Source organism: Gorilla gorilla, chromosome 15 (genome assembly GCF_029281585.2).
Source record: "Gorilla gorilla gorilla isolate KB3781 chromosome 15, NHGRI_mGorGor1-v2.1_pri, whole genome shotgun sequence".
Lineage (NCBI taxonomy): Eukaryota > Metazoa > Chordata > Mammalia > Primates > Hominidae > Gorilla > Gorilla gorilla.
The window spans coordinates 81,313,890-81,341,213 of NC_073239.2; the positions used below are offsets into that span (position 1 = coordinate 81,313,890).

General features: G+C 44.1%; 1 protein-coding gene across 4 annotated transcripts in view; it reads left to right on the forward strand.

Moving 5' to 3' along the window:
• The window catches only part of MTHFD1 (methylenetetrahydrofolate dehydrogenase, cyclohydrolase and formyltetrahydrofolate synthetase 1), a 72,248-nt gene that overhangs the window by 21,557 nt on the left and 23,367 nt on the right, over positions 1 to 27,324 (forward strand). For 3 of the 4 annotated variants that reach the window (XM_019009549.4, XM_031001748.3, XM_055362028.2), the window contains exons 3-16: positions 1,448 to 1,507; positions 2,837 to 2,890; positions 6,029 to 6,165; positions 6,310 to 6,410; positions 8,562 to 8,698; positions 10,500 to 10,611; positions 15,474 to 15,601; positions 16,401 to 16,498; positions 16,690 to 16,863; positions 18,008 to 18,144; positions 20,856 to 20,902; positions 22,195 to 22,302; positions 22,450 to 22,524; positions 26,242 to 26,344. In XM_019009549.4, coding sequence (XP_018865094.4) covers positions 1,448 to 1,507; positions 2,837 to 2,890; positions 6,029 to 6,165; positions 6,310 to 6,410; positions 8,562 to 8,698; positions 10,500 to 10,611; positions 15,474 to 15,601; positions 16,401 to 16,498; positions 16,690 to 16,863; positions 18,008 to 18,144; positions 20,856 to 20,902; positions 22,195 to 22,302; positions 22,450 to 22,524; positions 26,242 to 26,344 — 1,471 coding nt within the window. The remainder of the gene's footprint in view (positions 1 to 1,447; positions 1,508 to 2,836; positions 2,891 to 6,028; positions 6,166 to 6,309; positions 6,411 to 8,561; positions 8,699 to 10,499; positions 10,612 to 15,473; positions 15,602 to 16,400; positions 16,499 to 16,689; positions 16,864 to 18,007; positions 18,145 to 20,855; positions 20,903 to 22,194; positions 22,303 to 22,449; positions 22,525 to 26,241; positions 26,345 to 27,324) is intronic. The other variant, XM_055362030.2, reaches the window with a different exon arrangement.

Genomic DNA, 27,324 nt, shown 5'->3' on the forward strand with positions numbered 1-27,324 from the left:
GAAAAGTCTAGGGAGGCCCCTACGAGAACCATCTAATGTACTTAGATACAAATAACCCATTAAAAAAAAAGTAGAATTCCCCTCAAAGGACTCTTCTGGCTCTTGCAATTCAAATTAGCACCACAAAACTGAGAACTGTCTGTATAAGGGACAACTGAAACTAAGATTCAGGCCATGTCCTGAGATCTGAGGAGAGCGTCCAGTAATAGCACCAATATGACAAGGTCAGAAAATCCTCTGTTACAAAAGCGGGCTTCTTTCTCTGCCATGGTCCTGTTAAAAGGAGCTATGCTTCAGTTATCTTTGATATGAAGGGACCACCACCTTTCCCTCTGTGATAACCCTCTGCAATTCTGGGAGAAACACAACTTATGGTAGCATATATCAACCTTGAGAAGGAGAAATACCAACCACTGGAGCATGAAACAATATTAGTACAATAAAATTTTACAAATAAATGGTTATAATGATAAACTATAAATATGTTCATGGTCAAAGAAACAGAGGGAACACAGTGAGACACTGCATGGTGGTTCAAAGGATTTGGCCTCTGCACTACAAGTTTCTCCCTGTCTCTCTCTTTTTTTTTTTTTTTTAAGAGACAAGGTCTCTCTCTGTTGCCCAGGCTGCCCAGCCATAGTACCATGACTCACTGTGCACTGGTGCAATCATGGCAAAACTCTTGACCTCAAGTAATCCTCCCACCTTGGCCTCCTGAGTGCTGGGACTACAGGCATGCACCACTATGCCTGGCTAATTTTTTGTAAAGATGGGGGTCTCGCTATGTTGCCCAGGCTGGTCTCGAACTCCTGGGCTCAAACGATCCTCCTCCCTTGGCCTCCCAAAGTGCAGGGATTACAGACCTGAGTTGCTGCACCCGGCCTCCTCTCTGTGTTGGGGCCAGCAGATTGCCCTTTGTCTTGCCTGGCTGTTTATTCTGTGTAAACTAGAGAGAGGTCCTTCCACCCTCCTTTCTATTCTCTGTGTGGCGGGGCCAGGGAGCTTTCCATTGCCCCTGGGGGTGGGGGAGAGGGTGTGGAATGTGCCCTCTGGGTGCTCCTGCCTCTCAGGCATTTTTCTTGCCTGATGACAGTTTCTCAGCCCTCCATACTCTGTTTTTCTGGTATGGCAGCAGAAATCCCACATGTTTCTAGTAGGCCTGCAGCATCCTTGCTTAGTTTCCAGTGCAGATGCAGATATCCTCTACTTTCTGTTTGGGGTTTGGCAGTGGGAACCAGGTGGGCCTTGTTTAGGGGAGGGGCTGTAACACCATCTGTGTTCACATAATCCCTCCTGCCCCCACAGCCTCCCTATACTCCTGTAAAAGTTCTCTGCAACAAGAGTCGCATGATTAAACATTTCTTTTATTAAAACTAAAATTGTAGAAGCTTTTCTGTGCACTTTGCCTTTCCCTAATCATCTGATTTGCATGCATTTATTATTCTAGGTTGGCAACAGAGATGATTCCAATCTTTATATAAATGTGAAGCTGAAGGCTGCTGAAGAGGTAACGCCAGAAGAGCTGTGCCATCACCCTCCCCAACCTCCACCTGGGTCCTATCGATTACCCCTTGCCCTTTTTGGTCCTCCCTGTGAAAACTTTTATCACCCACAGGAGACATTAGTTTATCTATTTTGTAAGTCAGAAATGGGTGGGTTAGATCTGTGGCCTCTGGTTTGCCCTTGAGTTTTTGTTTTCTCATTAATGATTTTCTTCCCAAAGAGCAGGATGTCAATTGAGAAAAGTGACAAGACAAGTCTCAATCATTTTAGGAGATTTATTTGCCAAAATTAAGGACACACCTGGGAGACAGGTCTATACCTTTCTCCGAAGATGATTTCAAGTTCTCCAAATTTAAAGAGGAAAGGGTGGGTTATTGAAAAGTACACGTTTTCATGTAAGAGGTGGGTAAGGAAAAATAGTCATTCATGACCTTCTCTGGCTCAGTGAATCTGCATTTTTTACATAAGATGACAGATGGCCGGACGCGGTGGCTCACGCCTGTAATCCCAGCACTTTGGGAGGCCGAGGCGGGTGGATCACCTGAGGTCGGGAGTTTTAGACCAGCCTAAGAAACATGGAGAAACCCCATCTCTACTAAAAATACAAAAAATTAGCCGGGTGTGGTGGCGCATGCCTGTAATCCCAGCTACTCAGGAGGCTGAGGCAGGAGAATCGCTTGAACCTGGGAGGTGGAGGTTGTGGTGAGCCAAGATTGTGCCATTGCACTCCAGCCTGGGCAATAAGAGTGAAGCTCCAACCAGAAAAAAAAAAAGACGATATAGGCAAGTGGGGCAGAGGAAAAATGCAGGCAATCTGCATTTTACATAAGATAACATAGACAGAATTGGGCAGGGGAAAAATCAGATATACATTTGTGTCTGGTGGGCTGGGGGGATTTACATTGCCATGGTGAAATTTTAACAGAAACATCATAAAGATGTTGCAGCTCACTACGAATTTCCTTTGTGGGCAAAATATGGGGGAGGCATGTAGCTTTTCATCTTGTAACATCTTATTTAGGAACCAAAAAGGGGGAGGCAGATTTACATGACCCAGTTCCCAGCTTGGCTTTTCCCTTTGACTTAATGAATTTGGGGTCCCAAGATTTAATTTCCTTTCTCAAGAAATAGCAAGCATGACATTGCTGAAGTGCAGTGGTGGCAATTAGCAAATGAATGATGAATGGGTTGAAGTGAGGGACTCATTCTTCAGAACATACAAGGGTGAAATGATGACCAACACCTCCTTGCTTGTTAGTCATGTCTGTAAAAGAAATGGTTCAATATCTCAAGTTGTCTTGCCATTTACCTGCTTTTAATGTCTGTTTTGCAGATTGGGATCAAAGCCACTCATATTAAGTTACCAAGAACAACCACAGAATCTGAGGTGAGCTTTTATGAGTTGATTGTGAAGAGGGAAGGTGAAGTGGTTTGCTCTTTGGTTTTGGTTTACGGGGGCTTTGGGGACTGACACATTTAGCCAAGACCTCCAGGTATTTTTTTTTTTTTTTTTTTTGAGACACAGTTTTGCTCATGTCACCTAGGCTGGAGAGCAATGATGCGATCTCGACTCCCTGCAACCTCTGCCTCCCAGGTTCAAGCAATTCTCCTGCCTCAGCCTCCCGAGTAGCTGGGATTACAGGCGCCCACCGCCTCGCCTGGCTAATTTTTATATTTTTAATAGAGACGGGGTTTCACCACGTTGGCCAGGCTGGTCTCGAACTCCTGACCTGAGGTGATTTACCCGCCTTGGCCTCCCAAAGTGCTGGGATTACAGGCGTGAGCCACCACGCCTGGCACCTCCAGGTATTCTTCCTTCACAGACTCCCACAGAGGAGATGGTGCAGGGATGAACATTTGGTACTCAAAGTGTGACTGCAGTACTGTTTGCTTCCAAATCATCTGTTGTGTTTATTAAAACTGATCCTTGGAGCCAGGCGCAGTGGCTCATGCGTGTAATCCCAGCATTTTGGGAGGCTGAGGTGGGCAGATCACCTGAGGTCGGGAGTTCGAGACCAGCCTGGCCAACATGGAGAAACCCTGTCTCTACTAAAAAATACAAAACTTGCCAGGCGTGGTGGCGCATGCCTGTAATCCCAGCTACTTGGAAGGTTGAGGCAGGAGAATCACTTGAACCCGGGAGGCGGAGGTTGCAGTGAGCCAAGATCGTACCATTGCACTCCAACCTGGGAAAAAAGAGCAAAACTCCGTCTCAAAAAAATAGGTAAAACCTATCCTTGGCCTGTAATTATCTGCATTCTAAAAACCAAATATGTATTCCTTTTATATGAGGTTCAGGACTAGGCAGAACAAATCAGCGGTGATTAAAGTCAGAACTGTGGTTGCCTGTAGGTGGGAGATTAATGCTAAACTGTAGGAGGATAAAGCAACTTTCTTGAGGTTATGGCAATGTTCCATATATGCGCTGTCCAGTATGGGAGCCACTAGCCCCATGAGGCTATTTGAATTTAGTTAAAATGAAATAAAATTAAAAATTCACTTTTTATATTTTTGTAGAGACAGGGTTTCACCATGTTGGCCAAGCTGGCTTCAAACTCCTGGCTTCAAGTGATCCAGTAGCTGCTATTGTATTGTAAGGTGCAAATTATAGAAAATAATTTTCTATATTTTGGGAGGCCTGCCTTGGCTTCCCAAAGTGCTGGGATAACAGGTGTGAGCCACCGCACCCAGCCCTAATTTTTTTTTTTTTTTTTTTTTTTTTTTTTTTTTGAGGTGGAGTTTCACTATTGTTGCCCAGGCTGGAGTGCAATGGCGCAATCTCAACTAACCAAAGTGGCTAGTGGTTGTACTAGCCACTTTGCAAGGATTCAGTAGCTGCTATTGTATTATAAGGTGCAAATTATAGAAAATTTCTGCCATCGCAGAAAAGATGATTGGACATTGCTGCTCTACATCTTGATTTGGATGATTGTAACATGGGTATTATTGCTGTAATAAGTTATTAGAGTTCTTAGCTCTTTTTATTTTATTGTATTGTATTTTTAGAGACAGGGTCTCACTCTTTTGCCTCAGCTGCAGCACAGTGGTGTGGTCATAGCTCATTGTAGCCTCAACCTCCTAAGCTCAAGTGATCCTCCCACCTCAGCCTCTTGAGCAGCTGGGACTATAGGCATGAGCCACTATGCCCAACTAATTTTATTTTATTTTTGAGGCAGAGTTTTACTCTTGTCGCCCAGGCTAGAGTGCAGTGGTGCAATCTTGGCTCACTGCAACCTCCACCTCCTGGGTTCAAGCGATTCTCATGCCTCAGCCTCCTGAGTAGCTGTGACTACAGGCATGTGCCACCATGCCCAGCTAATTTTTGTATTTTTAGTTGCCCATATTGCCCAGGCTGGTCTCAAACTACTGACCTCAAGTGATCTGCCCACTCAAGCCTCCCAAAGTGCTGGGATTACAGGCGTGAGCCACTGCACCTGTCCCCGCTTTTTTTTTTTTTTTTTTTTTTTGAGACAGAGTCTTGCTCTGTTGCCCAGGCTGGATGCAGTGGCACGATCTCAGCTCACTGCAGACTCCGCTTCCTGGGTTCAAGCGATTCTCATGCCTCAGCCTCCTGAGAGGCTGAGATTACAGGCATGCGCCACTATGCCCGGCTTATTTTTTGTATTTTTGTAGAGACAGGGTTTCACCATGTTGGCCAGGCTGGCTTCAAACTCCTGGCTTCAAGTGATCCAGTAGCTGCTATTGTATTGTAAGGTGCAAATTATAGAAAATAATTTTCTATATTTTGGGAGGCCTGCCTTGGCTTCCCAAAGTGCTGGGATGACAGGTGTGAGCCACCGCACCCAGCCCTAATTTTTTTTTTTTTTTTTTTTTTTTTTTTTTGAGGTGGAGTTTCACTATTGTTGCCCAGGCTGGAGTGCAATGGCGCAATCTCAACTCACTGCTGGAGTGCAATGGCACTATCTCAGCGCACTGCAACCTCCACCTCCCAGGTTCAAGCAATTCTCCTGCCTCAGCCTCCCAAGTAGCTAGGATTACAGGCATGTGCCACCACACCTGGCTAATTTTGTATTTTTAGTAGAGACAGGGTTTCACTATGTTGGCCCAGCTGGTCTCAAACTCCCAACCTCAGGTGATCCACCCACCTCAGCCTCCCAAAGTGCTGGAATTACAGTCGTGAACCACCGCACCCAGCCCCGGCCCTAATTTTTAAAAAGTTTTTGTAGATGTCACATTTCACTGTGTTGTCCAGGCTGGTCTTGAACTCCTGGGTTCAAGTAATCCTCCTGACTTGGCCTCCCAAAGTGCTGGGATTACAGGCATGAGACACCTCGCCCAGCCTCTTAGCTCTTTTATTTGATGGACTTCTTACCAGACACCTAGGGGATGCATTCTATGTTAAAGTACAGGTGCTCTCAGGATTCAAGGGGAAGGTACATTCTGAAAGGACTATAATTAAAGTGTTGGGGGGAAATAGGGCAACCTAATTTTTGCCTTAGAAAGTGTTTCTTCCTACCTTTTGATTTCTGTGTGATATACAAATTATATATGGTATTACTTTTAGGTGATGAAGTACATTACATCTTTGAATGAAGACTCTACTGTACACGGGTTCTTAGTGCAGCTACCTTTAGATTCAGAAAATTCCATTAACACTGAAGAAGTGATCAATGCTATTGCACCCGAGAAGGATGTGGATGGGTAAGTGTGGCTTGGCTTCCTATGTCTCATTGCATGCTTTCATTTATATTATGTTTCTATTTGGGGAATACAGCATAAATGTTTCTAAAGAGTAAAGACATCTAATTGCCTTTATTTCCTTCTTATTTCCATCACTTTTTTTAGATTGACTAGCATCAATGCTGGGAAACTTGCTAGAGGTGACCTCAATGACTGTTTCATTCCTTGTACGCCTAAGGGATGCTTGGAACTCATCAAAGAGACAGGTAAAAACAACAAACCAAACAACAAGAAAGCACCATTTCCTGAATCCTGGTCTTGACATGTGGTGGCATAGAGGAGGTACATTGTGGGCCATAAATAAATGGACTTGATTGGCAGAAGGGCCTGTCTACTAAGGATGTTACCTAAATTTTCTCTCAATTTTCTCAGCAACTCTATGAAGTAGGTACTGTTATTGTTCAACTGCTAAGAAAATAGGCTCAGGCCAGGCACAGCGGCTCATGCCTGTTATCCCAGCACTTTGGGAGGCCGAAGCGGGCTGAGATCACCTGAGGTCAGGAATTCGAGACCAGCCTGGTCAACATGGTGAAACCCTGTCTCTACTAAAAATACAAAAAAATTATCCAGGCAGGGTGGCGTGCACCTGTATTCCCAGCTATTCAGGAGGCAGAGGTGGGAGGATTGCTTGAACCTGGGAGGCGGAGGTTGCAGTGAGCCGAGATCACCTGACTGCACTCCAGCCTGGGCAACAGAGTGAGACTCTGTCTCTAAAACAAACAAACAAACAAACAAACAAACAAACAAAACCAGCTCAGAGAGCAAGTAACTTGTCTGGGAGACAACGGAACCAAGATTTGAATTCAGAGTTATCTGAGTTCAAAGCAATTCATTTTAACCTATACAGTAATAAAAATTTGGATAGTTTAAAAGGATATGAAGTGAAAAGCCCCACCTCCCCCCACCCCCAAAATGGGCACTGAATCTCCACAGTAGTTCCAGGACTCGACAGATGGCTGGAAATGGGTCTCCTGCACAGTTGGCCATATTGTCCCGTTACTAGTTAGCACCTTGCTATTTTAATTTCATTATGAATACTTTTAGCAGAGGTTATTTTTTACAAGGAAATGGGTCCTGGTAAAAAGAAGTAGGTCAGAAGTTTCAAGTGGAAAGTTTTGGCCAGCATAAATGAAAATTTTCTGTGGTTGGCAAGAAAAGGTCAAAGGTCAAGCTTTGACAGTTCATTTCTACAGTTAAATGTATATTCTTCAGCATATTTAGCAAACATTGTAGTGCCTTGCTTAAAAGAAAAAAATCCCACGAGGACAGCACCTGAAGGCCTCCCACTGCCTCTTATTGACAGCGATGCTACCATTTGCCCTGATGCAGCTTTAACTCTTCTGCTGAATCCTAAAAAGTATAGAAAGTTACCTTTTAAAACTTTGAGGTCTTTACTTCTAGATGTTCATGATGTTCACATTATTATAAGAGTTTATCTTTTTCTGAAAAAAAATGATTTTATGCGAGAAGCACAATTTAAACCCTTGCTGCTTTGAGCAAGGGTCCACTGCCCTCAGCCTTGACTGCCCTGAGGACTCTGATGAAGTCGTCAACTTCTCTCTGCTTTCTTCTTTGTCGACAGCTCATTTTCGGGCTCCACTTTGTGGCCACAAACACCTACAGCCTGGTTCCATCCTCATGCCTAACAGTCATGGGATTGGATCTTATCAGCTGAGTGAAGAAATATGGTCCCCTGTCCACTACTGGGTACTCACTCAGGCTGTCTTTAGTAGAGTATGAGTCAGCCCTGAAAAGGACATTGGTGTATTGCCAGAAAAATGGATGCTGTGATAGCAAAAAGAAAGCTTTGCTGCCACAGTTCAGTTTCCCCTTTATCACTTCCCTGCAAGTAACCCTATGGCTCAGGCCCTAAGCCAAAAGAGAAATTTGGGTGAGGAACTGTATAAACAAACTTACCAAAGTTAGAAGGAATTACCGATACTAATCTAATTTCCTACACATCTCTCCAACCTGTTACATACACCCTATTTGTTTTAACTTTTTTCCCCATGTAATTTAATCTGATGTCTTCTTCCGTATGGCTGATTAGCTGTATGTCAGGGTTTCTTTTTTCTTTGAGTGTAGGTTTTCTTCCCACTCCCCTATGACTCAATGAATGATCTTGGCTTAAGCTGCTCCCAAAAACCCACGGCCAGAAGGACACAAGTACAAGTCCCAATTTATAGCTGAAACCCTAGAGTTGAGGATATTATTGCCAAAGAAGGAATGCTTTTAGGAAGGTTTCTGTTTGATGTTAAGAACCTGTTTTTGTGCACTTATTCTAAATTCTCCACGTGGCATGTGAAGGAGGGCAGCTTCTATCCTCCAGCTCTGATGCAGGCTGGCTTTTCTTTCAGGGGTGCCGATTGGCGGAAGGCATGCTGTGGTGGTTGGGCGCAGTAAAATAGTTGGGGCCCCGATGCATGACTTGCTTCTGTGGAACAATGCCACAGTGACCACCTGCCACTCCAAGACTGCCAATCTGGATGAGGAGGTAGGGTGTCCAGAGGAGAGGTAAAGGTGTTACGGTGGGGAGGGTGGGTGTGCCAGAGGCTGCCATGTCCTTTACACTCATGACCTCATTTAACCCCATCATCTCATTTTTACAAGATGAAAAAACAAATTCAAATTAAAGGCTGAGTGGGGTGGCTCACACCTGTAGTCCCAACACTTTGGGAGTCTGAGGCAGGAGGATTGTTTGAGCCCAAGAGTTTTTGAGACCAGCCTGGGCAACATAGTGAGACGCTTTCTCTGCAAAAAAAAATTAAAAATTAGCCAGATGGGGTGGGCACATGCCTGTAGTCCCAGCTACTCGGGAGGTTGAGGCAAGAGGATTGCTTGAGCCCAGGAGGTCGAGGCTGCAGTAAGCCACGATCACACCACTGCACTCCAGCCTGGGCTACAGAGCAAGACCCTGTCTCAAAAAAAAAAAAAAAAAAAATTTAATTAATTTAAAAAAAACATAAAATTAAAAGCATGCCGAAGTTTATACAGAGTTTGTTCTGTGTACTTTCTCTCTTCCTTTTTCTTTTTTCTTTATTTATTTTTTTTGAGATGGAGTTTCACTCTTGTTGCCCAGGCTGGAGTGCAATGGTGCAATCTCAGCTCACCACAACCTCTGCCTCCTGGGTTCAAGTGATTCTCCTGCCTCAGCCTCCTGAGTAGCTGGGATTACAGGCATGTGCCACCACGCCTGGCTAATTTTGTATTTTTAGGAGAGACAGGGTTTCTCCATGTTGGTCAGGCTGGTCTTGAACTCCTGACCTCAGGTGATCCACCTGCCTTGGCCTCCCAAAGTACTGGGATTACAGGCATGAGCCACCATGCCCGACCTTTGTCTTTTTTCTTTAGAGACAGGGTCTTGCTCTGTTGTTTAGGCTTGAGTGCAGTGGCAGTCCATGAGAGCCCACTGCAGCTTTGAACTCCTGGGCTCGAGTGATCCTCCTGCATCAACCTTCTGAGTAGCTGGGACTACAGGCATGTGCCACCATGCCTGGCTAATTTTTAAGCTTTTTGTAGCGACAGGGGTCTCACTATGTTGCCCAGGCTGGACTCAAACTCCTGGACTCAACCGATCCTCCTGGTTCACCTTCCTAAAGTGCTGAGATTACAGGCGTGACCCAAAATGCCTGGCCTCTCACCAAGTACTTTCTACCCTAATCTGCCTCGTGGTGGACAGGGATTAGCAGTACAGGCACTCAGATTGACCTCTGGCAGCCAGATCCCATGTGTGTAAAAGTGGTGGCCTCAGAGTGAAGGTGGTCCAGAGGCAGTCGTGGGCAGTAGTCTGCTAATAGCTATGGCAGCTTGTTCTAGGTCCCTGCATCAGATTCCTGAGCCCAAGAATGCGCGCACACACACACGTGCCTGTTGACAGTGCAGTCTCTTAAATGTGGGGAGAGAGCAGGAGAGAGGCCTAGTACTTTCTCTTTTAATCCTCCCAAAGTAGTGCTCTACATTCTGTAGGAGAAGGAGCAGTGTCTGGACATAACACGCAGTGCCCCAAGCCTGTTTGCCCCTCTGCCTTGCAGGTTGACACTGATTTCCCTATTGGGTAAAGTGGCTGGTGAAAGGGAGCTCTTTGGCATGTGTAGAAATGAGCACGGCATGTGAAGGGCTGTCAGAAACAGTGTGTGGCTTACATTTGAGGCCTTAACCCAATATCTTATGAAATAGCTTACGACAGTTAAGAATTTAATACAAAGCTCTGGGATATCCTTTTCATTTCTGGGTTTTTTTTTTTTTGGTGTGTATTTCATTATTTCATTTCCGATGTCCAAATCCCGTACCCCTAGGTAAATAAAGGTGACATCCTGGTGGTTGCAACTGGTCAGCCTGAAATGGTTAAAGGGGAGTGGATCAAACCTGGGGCAATAGTCATCGACTGTGGAATCAATTATGTCCCAGGTGAGTGTTGCTGGAGGAGTAAGGTGGCTGCTGGTATTGAGGATGGTATCTAGGTCATCAAAAGAAGCCTGAGAGAGAAGCTTGTCTCATTTTATGCTTGTAGTACTAAGGTTTAGAGAGACTGACTAGCCCAAGGGTGCACAGTTAGTAGATAGAAGAGTTGCCACTTGCAGGCAGGTCTGCCTGGTGCCAGAGCCTGTGATTTTAATCATGTGCTGTACAGCTTCCAAGATGACTTTGTCCAGGGAGAAAGTGAGAGGGAGGGCAGGAGGGATATATCACTTTATCTTCATGTAGAGATCACCCTTTATTTTAGCAAAGTTGATGGATGGATTTAAAATACAGTATAATTATTGCAAAGTGCTATGAGAGTCCAGAAGAGGGACTCATTCTGCCAAGAAGAGGGCTTTACAAAGAAGATATTTGACCTGGGTTTTTTTCTAGGCTGAGAGGATAAATCTAGCCTTTTAATCATGTCCAAAACTGTACTCGGCATCCTCATCCCCAAGTTACCCCTTACTCCTGTCTTTTGGTTAGTATCACCATTCTTCCTTCCCGCAGGTCTGAAGCCTTTTAGTTTCCCTCCCAAGCATTCCCTATATTGGACCAGTCTGTAAATATTAGGAATTGTTTTCTCTCTCCTCTGTTCTGAGTGTCACCACTGAGTGTTACCTTCTCAGCTGATGGGCTGTGATAACTTCTTTGCAGGTGTCCCTCCCTCCAGCTGCTTCCCACTCAGATCTATCCCCGTGCTCTCGCCTTGCCATTTTCACCTTCTGGCATGGAACTCTGAGCCTCTTCCTTCTTACTTGCCAGACTCCTTAGCCTCACACTAATTTCAGTGACCTCTGCAGCCTGTGATCTCATTTGCGCATGGTGAATACCTGTCTTCGACTTGTAAAGTGGACCACTTTCCCTTTCCTGCACATGCCTCGTTTGCCCTTTGTAGTTCCCTCACCTGCATTCTTAGTGGAGTGGGCTACTCTTTCAAACAGAAAACTTCACAGAACAATAGGGCAAAACTTGTGTACGTCCTCATAGATCCAAGAAAGGAACAATCTTTAACGGAGCAACTACTGTGTATCAAGCACAACGCCAGGCCTTGGGCTACACAACTAAAGAAGGTTCAGCTGCTTCCTCCCCATCTCCTCTCTGTCATGTCTGTTATTCCTTCCAAACCTTGTTTGATTTCCTCTTATCAAGGGGTGATCTTTCCTTCTCTCCCTCCCTCCTCTCCCATAGAACATGTGTATTGTATCTTTTGTTGCATGTGTCTCATGTATGGCGTCCTGTGCTCTCCTGCCTAGATAGCTCCTCAAGGGCAGTGGTCACTGTGGCGCCACATCCAGCTTCCTGCCATCTGACCACTGGCACTCATATCTATTGAATTGTTGAAGGGAGTTATAGCTAGAAGTCTTTTTTCTCCCTTCCCATCTCAAGTTTCAGATGTAGACGCTGAGCTGCCAGGAACATTAGTCACTGTCAAGCCTTCACCATTTTTAACCTCCCTCCCACTCTCCCTACCGTGCTTTTAAGACAGTAGCTCATAATTGATCACTCATTTTCTTGTAGTGTAATTATCTAACAGGCGATAAAGAAATTGCTCTCCTACAACTCCTCACTTTGAATACTTGCGATATGACATTCAAGCTCAGTCTTTTTATTTATTTATTTTTTTTAATTTTTTTTTTTTTCTTGAGACGGAGTCTCGCTCTGTTGCCCAGGCTGGAGTGCTGTGGCGCGATCTCGGCTCACTGCAAGCTCCGCCTTGTGGGTTCACGCCATTCTCCTGCCTCCGCCTCCCCAGTAGCTGGGACTACAGGTGCCCGCCACCACGCCTGGCTAATTTTTTTTGTATTTTTAGTAGAGATGGGGTTTCACCATGTTAGCCAGGATGGTCTCGATCTCCTGACCTCGTGATCTGCCCACCTTTGCCTCCCAAAGTGCTGGGATTACAGGCGTGAGCCACCACGCCCAGCAAGCTCAGTCTTTTTAAAACCTTGCATCTTCTGTATCATATTTCTGCTTTTGGCATTTTTTTTTTTTGGATTACATGTGAGAAATGGAGAAGAAAAACCTGAGTGGGGATCTTGAGTCTTGCAGATAGGTAGGAAATGTTGACTTAAACATGAAACTTGCCATCCTTTTCACATTGATTCCTTACATAGACAATAAAATATGAATAAAATCAAAGCAGTATCTTCCCTCCTGGTCAACAGTGTTTTTACTGATCTTGGGCATATAGGCAAATTAATGCTGATACAGCTGGATGTTATTGTGTTCCCCAAAGGATGGCAGAATCACTCAGTTACAGACCAGCAAATGGGCTGCAGGACCTAAAGACTGATATTTGCAAATGTTCACTTTAGAAGCAACCTTTTCTACCACTGAGCTACTTCTTGGTTCATATTTTGATTATTTAAATAGTTTGCATGGTCCACTCAGGGATAATATTGTAAGTCACTTGCCAAATTAAGAATGAATCAAGGTGTGTATAACTTTTACAAAGAAGTAATATTTTTAAAGATTCAAGTGCAGGGCAGAAAGTATTGGCCAGAGAAACACATAAGAGTGCTCTTCCTGCTTGGCTTACTAAAGATAAATTGAGAAGGGCCAGATCAATAGTGTTTTATCTGGAAGGGTTAAAAAGTGGGAACAGATTCCCCACCCTAATGCAATCCAGCCTCAACCTATCCAGTGTAGCTGCTTCTGGACTGGCCTCTATTATTAGGGTCCCCAAATTAAATGTAGAAGAGTCAGGGCTCAGCTGGATCTTTAGTTGATTTTTGTACATGTGATTTCCCAAAGAAAGAGAAATTCTAGGGCTGGGGGTAGATAACCAAAAGGTTTGCTCATTACTGAGGTCATATGCTTAGGCTGAGTAGTGGTCACTTTTTCCACTGACCACATCATCCTATCCACGAAGCACTGCATGTTTAGCAGTGTCTCGTCAACCCTGACAGTATTTGGTTTAGGAGCAAAACTGAACTCACCAGTGCTGCGTTTAGTCATGTAGTCAAAGATGTGTCTCTTACCTGTGGGAAAACGAAAATGACTAACATTAACACGTAGAAATAGATGCAGCGGGTATTTCAAGCTAACTACAGTGTGAAGACGACTGAAACTTGTACAGAGGGCAAACCTCTATCTATATTTCCTTGGCATTTTGAAATGACTCTAGGGGCTGTGAGAGGAAATGTTCTGCCAGTTTGCTGCTTTATAATCTTCTAGAAACTTGAAACCATCCCAATGAGTTGTGTTGACCAGCTCCTTTTACTCCATATAAAAAATATCTTACGTATCTGTGGTGGAAAGAGAAACTCTTGCGTTTGGAGGCTGCTTTTTCAATTTCAGTAATGTACACATTTTCTCATTTTGCCCTCAGCAAATTTGTGATAGGTAGTGTTAAGCCTTCTTTGCATTTTGGACTTCAGATTAATATGGAGCCCACGGGAGCTGCAGAACTAACTTTTTTTTTTTTGAGACGGAGTTTTGCTCTTGTTGCCCAGGCTGGAGTGGAATGCTCACTGCAGCCTCCGCCTCCCGGGTTCACGTGAGTCTCCTGCCTCAGCCTCTGAGCAGCTGGGATTACAGGTGCCCGCTACCACGCCCAGCAGATTTTTTAATATTTTTAGTAGAGACGGGGCTTCACCATGCTGGCCAGGCTGGTCTCGAACTCCTGACCTCAGGTGATCCACCCGCCTTGGCCTCCCAAAGTGCTGGCATTACAGGTGTGAGCCACCACACCTGGCCCTAATTTTTAATAAAAGAGCTGATGCTACAGCTAATCTCTTTTTTTTTTTTGAGACAGAGTCTCGCTCTGTTGCCCAGGCTGGAGTGCAGTGGCGCTATCTCCGCTCACTGCAAGCTCCACCCCCTGGGTTCATGCCATTCTCCTGCCTCAGCCTCCCAAGTAGCTGGGACTACAGGTGCCCGCCACCATGCCCGGCTAATTTTTTTGTATTTTTAGCAGAGACGGGGTTTCACTGTGTTAGCCAGGATGGTCTTGATCTCCTGATCTGGTGATCTGCCCGCCTCGGCCTCCCAAAGTGCCTGCTAATCTCTTAATTCTGGCTTCTTGCCTCCACCTTGGAGCTTCTTCTCAGTTGTGGCGATCTGATCAGAGAGAAGTGGTGATGTCGCTAAGACTACCAGATGCAGCGCGGGAGCCTTATTGCTTCGAGGTCTAGGCCCGCCCCCAGCCCCTCCTGGAAGTGCACTGAAGCCAAGTGTAGGATGGTCTTTGTGTGAGTGAGCAATGATGCATCATTGGGTTTTGTTCTCTTGAACAGCTATTCTTTGCTGGTAAGATTTGTAGTTGTTCTTGTGTCCTTTTAAGGGAAGTGTAATTATATTCTTTGCCTTTAGCATACATTTAAGTAGCTGTGTCTTTGGAATTGGATGTTGAATTGTTCCTCCAGCTCACACATGGAGCTCACAAAATGCTGACAGTTGCTGTAGAAACAATATCTGGCAGCTGTGACAGAGTTGGATCTTTGTGCACCCAAAAAATTTCCTTTGTAGGCTTTAGCAAATTAACATTTTAAAATGGGTGCTCATTATATACTGGGTAGTTGGTTTTAAGAATAAAAAACAGTTGGTATTTTATTTGCCACCTGAGAGACTACAAAAGGATTCTCCAGGTTCTGAAAAACCACTTATGCATCTTGTGAATTTTTGCAGGTAAAATAATTTTCTCCCTAAGAAATAGCAAACATCTGTCATTCCATAGCTTTTAAGTTAAGTAGGCACTGGAGCCTGATGGGACTAACACACTCTACAATTCTGCTGAGTTTTTGTCGTAACTGATCACCAGGACTGTGATTCTGAGACTTAGTTTTGATTTCTCCCCACTTGACCAGATGATAAAAAACCAAATGGGAGAAAAGTTGTGGGTGATGTGGCATACGACGAGGCCAAAGAGAGGGCGAGCTTCATCACTCCTGTTCCTGGCGGCGTAGGGCCCATGACAGTTGCAATGCTCATGCAGGTAATTGTGAATAAAAGCTTCTATAAGAGTTCTGAAAAGCTGATCGAGTTTTGGCTGCTTTTCTCCCCAAGTAGAAATGTCAAAAACCTACTCAGAAGTAAAGATGTGAATTTATTGAGAAAAAGGGAAGGGAAGAACAGAGAAATAAGATCAGGCACATTAATAGAGGAAAGTAGGGATGGCATAATTCCAGTCTCTTTTGGAATATAATAACTTTGAAAGAAGAAGAGTGCGATCACACTGGCTTGGCCAGGTCTGTTTTGGTTTGCCTTCCCTTTCTTTTTTTTTGCTTTTTTTTTGAGACAGAGTTTTGCTCTTGCTGCCCAGGCTGGAGTGCAATGGTGTGATCTTGGCTTACCGCAACCTCCGTCTCCCTGATTCAAGTGATTCTCCTGCCTCAACCTCCTGAGTAGCTGGGATTACAGGTGTGCACCACCACGCCCGGCGAATTTTGTATTTTTAGTAGAGACAGGTTTCTCCACATTGGTCAGGCTGGTCTGGAACTCCTGACCTCAGGTGATCCGCCCACCTCGGCCTTCCAAAGTGCTGGGATTACAGGTGTGAGCCACCGCACCCGGCCTCCTTTCCCTTTCTAACATGCACCAGCTGACAGGGGCCAGGCGAGCAGCCCCAAAGCATGTTAGGTGCCTCTTGACTCTTACCTAGGATTGAAGCATGGTAATAAGTGGGTCTGAAGCAGTTCATTTTGTGATTGAACTGGAGTGACCTGGAGCTTGAAACTGAGGTGAGGATTAAAATAACCACCTCTTCTAAGTTTCATTTATTTCATTTTGCTTAGAGCACAGTAGAGAGTGCCAAGCGTTTCCTGGAGAAATTTAAGCCAGGAAAGTGGATGATTCAGTATAACAACCTTAACTTCAAGACACCTGTTCCAAGGTAAAAATAAAGTTTTACTGATTTAAAACTTTGTGAATTGTTGGTTTTTAGTTGACAGATACTGTGGGTTCACATATGCTCCCTCTGAAGGTGCCTTCAGTGGTTGGGGTTGGGTTGGGGGCTTGTTACTACTGTGGGATTAATTAAACTCAGTGGATAAACATTAATACCTATTTTCTATGTTTCCAAAGTGACATTGATATATCACGATCTTGTAAACCGAAGCCCATTGGTAAGCTGGCTCGAGAGATTGGTCTGCTGTCTGAAGAGGTAGAATTATATGGTGAAACAAAGGCCAAAGTTCTGCTGTCAGCACTAGAACGCCTGAAGCACCGGCCTGATGGGAAATACGTGGTGGTGACTGGGTATGGTTTTTATTCATGTTGCCATCCGAATCTTATTATCAGTCCTGATCATTAATACTAGGCGTTGCATTTGCACTTGGCACATGTATGTAGAGGTGCCTTTAATTTGATTTTAGCATTTTCACCCGTATTTGATCTCATTTGATCCTTACAGCAATCCTGAGAGGTAGGTAAGAATAGATTACAATCATAGATGAGAAAATTGGTCAAGGTTATCCATCTAGTAAGTGGAAGAGTTTGGTCTTAAAACCTGGTCTTAAGATAGAATCACCTTTTGTTGTTGTTGTTGTTGTTGTTTTGAGACAGTCTCGCTCTGTTGGCCAGGCTGGAGTGCAGTGGCACGATCTCGGCTCACCACAACCTCTGTCTCCCGAGTTCAAGCGGTTCTCCTGCCTCAGCATCCCGAGTAGCTGGGACTACAGTTGCAAGGCACCACACCTAGCTAATTTTTGTATTTTTAGTAGAGACTGTGTTTCACTATGTTGGCCAGGCTGGTCTCGAACTCCTGACTTTGTGATCCACCCACCTCAGCCTCCTAAAGTGCTGGGATTACAGGTGTGAGCCACCACACCCGGCCAGAATCACCTTTTTGAACCCAAAATTCATTAATTTGATGGATTTACTAAGCATTCATTTTTATTGCTGGGCTGAGGTTATATTAAAAAGCTAGTTTTTGAGAATATAAAATGAGAAATTAAAATTATAGCCGTGTCTCTACAAGATAAAGTATATTTGCTTCTTACAGCAAGAAGAGCTAAAATACAGGAATCATTTTTTTTCTTAAAGTTTTTTGGAAATTACAACTAAGACTTTTGAAAAAGATACCTTTCAGGGCTTTTGTCTTTCTTTTTCTTTGTCTTTTCTTTCTTTTTTTTCTTTAATAGATGGGGGTTTGCTCTGTTGCCCAGGCTGGAGTACAGTGGTGCAGTCATAGCTTACTGTAGCCTGGAACTCCTGGGCTCAAGTGATCCTCTTGCCTCAGCCTCCTATATAGCTGGGACTACAGGCATACACTGCTATGCCTGACTTTGTCTTTCTTAATCTTTAGATTACGAGTCATTCTCTAGGATCTGCTAGGTATGACTTAGTGATTCAGATACACTTAATTCTTTAAACCTTTTTCTCTTTTGCTTTCGTCTTGAAGAATAACTCCAACACCCCTGGGAGAAGGGAAAAGCACAACTACAATTGGGCTAGTGCAAGCCCTTGGTGCCCATCTCTACCAGAATGTCTTTGCGTGTGTGCGACAGCCTTCTCAGGGCCCCACCTTTGGAATAAAAGGTACTAGTGAGACTGGACCATGGGTGGTGACAGGGGACCTGCTTCTCCTTCAGTCCTCCCAGGCCCACGCGACCTATGATACTTATGGGGTCTTCAACTCATTTCAACACCAGGAATGTCATTCTCACAAACCTCTGTAGTCATGCTTTTGATGAAGGCTGTCATTGGATCTCCCCAGCTCCTGCTGTCACTGTTTGCCACTGCACAGGGATTCTCTGGGATGGGTGATATGTAGCTGGAGGTGCTTTTATTTGACCCTCATAGTCCACTGCCACAGTAACCATAAAGGTAATCATAGCTACTGATCATCTTACAGACACTCTAGAGACAATGACAAACCCCACAGATGTTTCACCTTGTTGGGAATAAGAAAAGCCTACCTTTATTGAATATATGCTTTGTGCCAGATATTGTGCTGAGCAGTTTTTGCATATTATTTTATCATCCAGTATGAGATAGTATTGTCACCATTTTACAATAGCAGCAACTGGGACTTCAGAGGTGGCTTGGTCAAAGGCACCTGTATTAAGTACCAGAGTGATTCTTCCATGTCTATTTCAAGCTCTAAATTACTACCATACTTGTACTTTACCTTCAGATTTTTATTGCTGCGGTACTAAGAACATGTGTTTTGTTTTTTTTTTTGAGACAGGGTCTCACTCACTGTGTCACCCAGGCTGGAATGCAGTGGTGTGATCTCGGCTCACTGCAACCTCTCCACCTTCTGGGTTCAAGAGACTCTCCTGCCACAGCCTCCCGAGTAGCTGGGATTACAGGCACGCACGCACGACCATGCCTGGCTAATTTTTGTATTTTTGGTAGAGACGGGGTTTCACCATTTTGGCCAGGCTGGTCTTGAACTTCTGACCTCAAGTGATCTGCCTGTCTCAGCCTTCCAAATTGGTAGGACTATAGGCATGAGCCACCGTGCCAAGCTGCTATCTTAATTAAAATAATTTTTATTAATTATGATAGGTTCTTAGAGTTAGCTTTCTCTGCTTGGTGAGGGTATCACATTTTGCTTGTTCTAGCAATTACTACAAATGTTGACACCGGGTACACCTTCACCCTTCCACCTTTTTTTTTTTTTGGAGACACAGTCTCGCTCTGTTGCCTGGGCTGGAGTACAGTGGCATGATCTTGGCTCACTGCACCCTCCGCCTCCTGGTTTCAAGCAATTCTCCTGCCTCAGCCTCCCAAGTAGCTGGGACTACAGGTGCGTGCCACCATGCCTGGCTAATTTTTGTGTTTTTAGTAGAGATGGGGTTTCACTATGTTGGCCAGGCTGGTCTTGAACTCCTGACCTTGTGATCTGCCCACCTTGGCCTCCCAATGTGCTGGGATAATAGGCGTGAGCCACCGTGCCCAGCCCACCCTTCCACCTATTTTATAAATGTAATCACTTTGTTCTGCTCTTGAGCTTGTCTTAACCCCCTTTCAACTTCAGCATGAGCTATTCCTTGTTCTGCTTATTGAACCCATTATTTTCCTTTTACTCTTACTGCAAATTGCCTCACTGCACGGTCTCTGCCTCACAAAAACAAAATGCATATTAATATATCTCTGGGCTGGGTGCAGTGGCTCATGCCTGAAATCCCAGCACTTTGGGAGGGTGAGGTGGTAGATTACTTGAGGCCAGGAGTTCGAGACCAGCCAGGCCAACATGGCAAACCCCGTCTCTATTAAAAACACAAAAATTAGCTGGGCATGGTGGTATGTGCCTGTAATCCCAGCCCATTACCCTCCAGCCTGTGAGACAGTATGAGACTCTGTCTAAAAAAACATATATATATATCTGATTTACATTTATTGCACTGATAATGTGGTAACCTGGACTTTTTTTTTTTTTTTTTTTTTTGAGACAGAGTCTTGCTCTGTCTGGAGTCCCAGCTCAGGCTGGAGTGCAGTGGCATGATCATAACTCACTGCAGCCTTGATCTCCCAGGCTAGGACTATAGGCATGAGCAGCCATGCTTGGTGTCCTGGACATTTTCAACTGGCTTTTGGCTAATACAGATTGAGCATCAGAAATCTAGAACCTGAAATCTGAAAGGCTCCAAAATTCTAAACTTTTTGAGTGCTGACACGATGCTCAAAGGACATGCTCATTGGATCATTTCAGATTTTAAATCCTGGATTTGGGATGCTGGATCAGTATGATGAAAATATTCCAAAATCTGAAAAACAAAAACCCAAATCCAAAACCCAAATCCAAGCATTTTAAATAAGGGATACTCAACCTGTAATCCAAGTAGGCCAGCAAAAATCTAGCCATTAGGCTGCTTTCTAACAGCCTAATCTATTTCTCTCTATTTAGGAAAAATTATAGTCTTTTTGTTAGGTGTATGTATTTTAAATATTTCTGTTTTAAAAGCCAAAGTAGCTTTATGAGAGTAGGAAATTGAACAGGTTGCCTTTATGTAACTGTCAGCTGGGTGTTTTAACAAATGCCAGTAATCACAAGGAACCTATTTCTAAAGATAATGAGTAGGTATATATTTGTTCATGGTTTTGTCATTTAAACTCAGATTTCAATTGAGAGACTATTTAGTATTAGAAAACACTTGATCAAAACTGTCCAAATGATTGTAAAAAGTAAATAAATAAATGTGCTTAGTAGTTACAATAATGTATTTGCATTTATTTGATTTCTAAGTCATTGGATGGAGAAGCATGCTTAACTGAGCCTCTACCCTTGACCTGTCCCCTAGGTGGCGCTGCAGGAGGCGGCTACTCCCAGGTCATTCCTATGGAAGAGGTAAAGTATTCTGGGATTTGGCTGAATTAGATCCCCCTTTTTTTGTGGGGGGGAGGGTGCTGAATTAGATCCTTTTTTTCCCCCATGACAGAGTCTTGCTCTCTTGCCCAGAGCTGGAGTGCAATGGCACAATCTCGGCTCACTGCAACCTCTGCCTCCCAGGTTCAAGCAGTTCTCCTGCGTCAGCCTCCCGAGTAGCTGGGATTACAGGCATGCACCACCACGCTCAGCTAATTTTGTATTTTTAGTAGAGACGGGGTTTCACCGTGTTGGCCAAGCTGGTCTTGAACTCCTGACCTCGTGATCCGCCCACCTCGGCCTCCCAAAGTGCTGGTATTATAGGCGTGAGCCACCGCACCCAGCCTAGATTCTTTATTATAGCTTTTTCTCTCTGGAGATTAGCCTTTTTTGTAGAGCTCTTAGTGGACAAATGACTTGTTTCTCAGTGAAAGCAACACCTAGGGGGAAAACAACTTAATTTGTAGACTTGTGATACAGCTTGGTTTCAAACTTTGGCTTTCAGTGGGAATGATTATTATAAGCAAATGACCAAATGAAGCATGGTATCGGGAAGCACCAACACACAGCCATTTCAGAATTCATTTATGTAACTGCAGAAATGGGAACAGTGCATAGACATAGAGTTGGTGCTGCTCCCATGCACTCCTCCTCGCTGTTTTGAAGTGTGTCCTCAGTAACCCAGTGTGGCTGTTGATCCCAGTGGTGTGGTATTTGTGGTCTCTGGACATCTCATTTTGGAAAAACTGCAAGTTCTGTATTTGGGAGGAGATTCTGTGGACCAATAATTAGTCTTTTATGTTTTCTTTTTCTTTTTTTTTTTTTTTTTTTTTTTGAGACAGAGTCTCACTCTGTCACCCAGGCTGGAGTGTAGTGGTGTGATCTTGGGTCACTGCAACCTCCACCTCCCAAGTTCTCCTGCCTCAGCCTTCCAAGTAGCTGGGATTACAGGTGCGCGCTACCACACTTGGCTACTTTTTATGTTTTTAGTAGAGATGGGGTTTCGCCATGTTGCCCAGGGTGGTCTTGAACTCCTGGCCTGAAGTGATCCGCCCACCTCGGCTTCCCAAAGTGCTGGTATTATAGTTGTGAGCTACCACGCCCAGCCAGTCATTTATGTTTGCAAGAACTCCCTATATTGGGTGTTTGTCCACTAACTGGGCTGCCTTCAGTATTCCATTGGCTTTAAAATAGGGATTGAGCTTTGCAATAGAATGAAAGTTGGAAAGATACAGAGCAGCTGGGAGACTAATGTGGCTTCTGTTCTTTTGTAGTTTAATCTCCACCTCACAGGTGACATCCATGCCATCACTGCAGCTAATAACCTCGTTGCTGCGGCCATTGATGCTCGGATATTTCATGAACTGACCCAGACAGACAAGGTAGGATGCCAAAGCCCCATGAATCCCACTGAACAGTTTTGAAAGTATTGAACCATCTGAATTAGTGTTGGTCTCTTGGGTGCTGAGGATGCAGGTAGCAAGGCAATGGGGCTCCTCTCATTTTAAAGCCCCTTTCTTTTCTTTAAGGCTCTCTTTAATCGTTTGGTGCCATCAGTAAATGGAGTGAGAAGGTTCTCTGACATCCAAATCCGAAGGTTAAAGGTAAGCTTTTTTTCTTCCACATTTTTTATATTGTATGGAATCTGGAATCTGATCATTGATTAGGACATAAAAGTCTTCTTGGAGTAGCCTATTTTAGATGAAGTTACATCAGTAATCATAGTCTTAAAGTCATGATATACATAGCAAAGATGGATGGTAGAGGTTATTTCTCATTTATCTATAGATTAGAAGTGGCTAGCGTGGAATAAATAGAACACTGACAACCTGCCCTCAGCTAAGAAAAAAACGACACTTCCTTTATAACATGGGCAAGAGTCAGGATGCCACTGTGGCGGCATAGCAGCCTTTGGAGTTTGCATCATTGGGACCTTAAGCAAATTTGTTAAATGATTTGTTTTTCCGCTTACTTGTCTGTAAAATAATACTTGCCTTGCCCTCAATAGATAAGGGTCTGTGTTAAACAGTTAAAACCGTAGTTATGTCTATATTTTATTTGAATTTCTGTAACAAATACATAGTTAGTAAGCATACACCATACCACCTGACCCAGAAATCTCACCCAAAATAAATGAAAACTCTGTTCACATAAAAATCTGTACATTAATGTTTTTAGCAGCTCTATTAATAATTTCCAAAAACTGGGAACTAATCTAAATGTCTTTCAATGGATGAATAAATAAACAAACTGGTACATCCATCCAATAAAAATAAATGAGCTATTGATACAAGCAACAACTTGGATGAATTTCAGTGGCATTATGCTGGGTGAAAGAAGCCAGTCTCAAAAGCTTGCATATTGCATGCCTCCATTTATATGATATTCTGAATAAGAGAAAACTATAGTGCTAGGGAACAGATCAATAGATGCTAAGGGTATGGATGAAGGGAGGGTATGACCATAAAGAAACAGCAAAGGAGAGGTGTTTTGTTTTGTTTTTTGTTATCTTTTTTGAGACAGCATCTCTCTCTGTAACCCGGCTGGAGTGCAGAGGCACAGTCACAGCTCACTATAGCTTCCACCTTCCAGGTTCAAGCAATCCTCTCATCTTAGCCTCCTGAGCACCTGGGACTATAGGTGCACACACCACCACACCTGGCTAATTTTTTATTTTATTTTTTTGTAGAGACCTTGTCTCACCATATTGTCCAGGCTGGTCTCAAACTCCTGGTCTAAAGCGATGGTCCTGCCTCAGCCTCCCAAAGTGTTGGGATTACTGGCGTGAGCCACCATGTCTGGCCACAAGGGATTTTTTGTTTTTGTTTTTCTGTTTTTTAATTTTTCAAAAATGTATTGGTTTTTGTTTGTTTGTTTAAGACAGTCTCACTCTGTCTCCCAGGCTGGAGTGCAATGGTGTGATCTCAGCTCACTGCAACCTCCGCCTCTCAGGTTCAAGCAATTCTCCTGCCTCAGCCTGAATAGCTGGGGTTACAGGTGCCCGCCACCATGCCCAGCTAATTTTGGTATTTTTAGTAGAGAGAAGGTTTCATCATGTTGGCCAGGCTGGTCTCGAACTCCGGACCTCAGGTGACCCACCCGCCTTGGCCTCTCAAAGTGCTGGGATTACAGGCGTGAGCCACTGTACCCGGCCTGTTTGTTTATGTTTTTGAGAAAAGCTTTTACTCTGTCACCCAGGCTGGAGTGCAGTGGTGCAATCACATCTCACTACAGCCTCGACCTCCAGGACTCAAGTGATTCTCCCACCTCACCCAACTAGGTAGCTGAGACTACAGCCAGGTACCACCATGCCCAGATTTTTATATATTGTGTAGAGACCGGGTTTTGCCGTGTTGCCCAGGCTGATCTCAAGCTTCTGGGCTCAAGCGATCTGCCTACCTTGGCATACCAAAGTGCTGGGATTACTTGCATGAACCACTGAGCTCAGCTTTTTTTTTTTTTTTTTTTTTTTTTAAGAGATGAGGAGGCCAGGCGTGGTGGTTCATACCTGTAATCCCAGAACTTTGGGAAGCTGAGGCAGGTGGATCACCTGAGGTCGGGAGTTTGAGACCAGCCTGACCAACATGGAGAAACCCCATCTCTACTAAAAATACAAAATTAGCTGGGCGTGGTGGTGCACGCCTGTAGCCCCAGCTAGTCGAGAGGCTGACACAGGAGAATCGCTTGAACCCGGGAGGCGGAGTTTGCAGTGAGCTGAGGATGCCCCACTGCACTCCAGCCTGGGTGAGAGACAGAGACTGTCTCAAAAAAAATTGGGTTTGTGTTTTACAACACTTCTTGGTCACTATGATACTATGATTATTTAGGTCTAGGCTTAGGGAAATCTTCTGGTGCTCAGTTATAGGGACAAACATGTTAATAATACCTTTGTACATGTGTGAGTAATGTGAATTTGCAGATATCGGGATAAAATCACTTTTGTCAGACCCAGAAAAAACAGGGCTGGGAAGACATGAAGAAGAGGAGGCTTACACTTACGTGTCTGTGATAAGAACTGTTTGCAAGGCCTGTAATCCCAGCACTTTGGGAGGCCAAGGCAGGAGGATGACTTGAGCCCAGGAGTTCGAGACCAGCCTGAGCAATGAAGCAAAACCTCGTCTCTACAAAAAAATTTAAAAACGAGCCAGGTGTGGTGGCATGCACCTGTAGTTATACCCAGCTACTCGGGAGGCTAAGGCAGGAGCATCCCTTGAACCCAGAAGTTCAAGGTTGCAGTGAGCTATGATTGGGCCACTATAATCTAGCCTAAGTGACAGAATGAGACCTCATCTCAAAAAAACAAAAGCAAAAATTGTTTCCAACAACTTTATAAAACCCCAAAAGAAATCCCTTCACGTCCTTCACACATCTCCTGCTTTGCACAGCTTGCACATTTCAAATGTATGCTTATGTTTCCATGACAAGACTTATTACTAGACATTCTTCAGGATGGGAGTAATTCAGATAAGATGCTCTTGAAACTACACTTACCCAGTAACGGCAACTGCACCAATGAATTGACAACTCTGGCTTTGAGCTTCTGGGAGCAATGAATTCTGTTTGTTTTTTTTTTTTTTTTTTTTTGAGACAGTGTCTTGCTCTGTCACCCAGGCTGTAGTGCAGTGGCACAATCATGGCTCACTGCAGCCTTGACCTGAACTCTGTTTCTAAGCAGACTATGTGAAGCTCTCCCTCTTTTCTTTTCTTTTCTTTTTTTTTTTTTTTTTTGAGATGGAGTCTCCCCCAGGCTGGAGTGCAGTGGCGCGATCTCGGCTTACTGCAACCTCTACCTCCTGGGTTCAAGCAGTTCTGCTGTCTCAGCCTCCCAAGTAGCTGGGATTATAGTCACCCACCACCATGCCCAGCTAATTTTTGTATTTTTTAGTAGAGACGGGCTTTCACCATGTTGGCCAGGCTGGTCTCAAACTCCTGACCTCAGGTGATCTGCCCGTCTCAGCCTCCCATAGTGCTGGGATTACAGGCTCAGCCACAGGCTGAGCTTCACGCCTAGCCGAAGCTCTCCTTCTCTGCTAGTAAAAGCTTCCCTTCTCTCACTAGGCATATTTGTGGCATCCCAGGTTATAATCCTCATCGCTCATTCCTGAATAAACTCAACCTATTTGGAGATAATTTTTTGTAATGTCTTTCTTTAGGCTGACAGTAGGAAATAACCCCCAGCTTTCAGTTTTTCCTTCTGAATTTAAGATGGTTTGCATTTCCTAGAGGGGATCCCATTTAGAGCTAGGGGTCAAAGTTTTTGTCTTACGTTTATTGTGCTTCTGTTTGTCTTATTTTATGTTTTCATTTTCCTACCCTTTCAGAGACTAGGCATTGAAAAGACTGACCCTACCACACTGACAGATGAAGAGATAAACAGATTTGCAAGATTGGACATTGATCCAGAAACCATAACTTGGCAAAGAGGTACCAGAGCAGTATACAAGCCCCGTTTGTTTTGGCTATATTGCACACCCTACACCCTCCAGAAGAGTTGTTAAAATGTGAGGCTCAGAAGCTTCCATGTTGGTATTTTACCAGCTAAGGCATGACCAAGATGGTGACATTATTTCTTTTTCTTGCCACCTCTCTCAGTATCTCTCCTTATTAGCTATCATCAAATCTCTTTGTTGGATTGGTCGAACATTTTGCTGGCTATTCAGTGTTGACTGAAATTAGGGTAGTTAAACCAAAAATCACATTTTACAAATTTAATTTTATGCAAAAAGTTTTAGTGTCATGAAGTAGAGAAATTATGTTTAATCACTTCTTGAATCATGTGTGACCTTTATTCTTAGAACTCTTGTGTGGCATAAATGACTTGATTTTTTTCTGTAGTTCTCTAGCTTACCTAATCTTTTGTTTTTTGAGATGGAGTCTCGCTCTGTCGCCCAGGCTAGAGCGCAGTGGCACAGTATCGGCTCACTGCAAGCTCTGCCTCCCAGGTTCACACCATTCTCCTGCCTCAGCCTCCCGAGTAACTGGGACTACAGGCACCCGCCATCATGCTCGGCTAATTTTTTGTACTTTTAGTAGAGACAGTGTTTCACCATGTTAGCTAGGATGGTCTCGATCTCCTGACCTCATGATCCGCCCACCTCAGGCTCCCAAAGTGCTGGGATTACAGGCATGAGCCACCGCACCCGGCCTACCTAATCATTTTTTTACCTCATTTTATTAAATTCTCTTATAGCATATTAGGTAGCCTTCAAGGTTTAAATACTTACCAGTTCAGTAAGTAGGTTGCCTGGCTTCACTGCCATATGCTACTTTTCTCAATGCACAACTAGTGTAGCTTAGATTTCACTTTGCATCAACAATGCAACCTTCTATTCTGTATCACTATTGAGAAGGAATCTTCATCCACTCATGCAGAGTAGAGCTGAAGGCCAGTTTATTGACTGTTT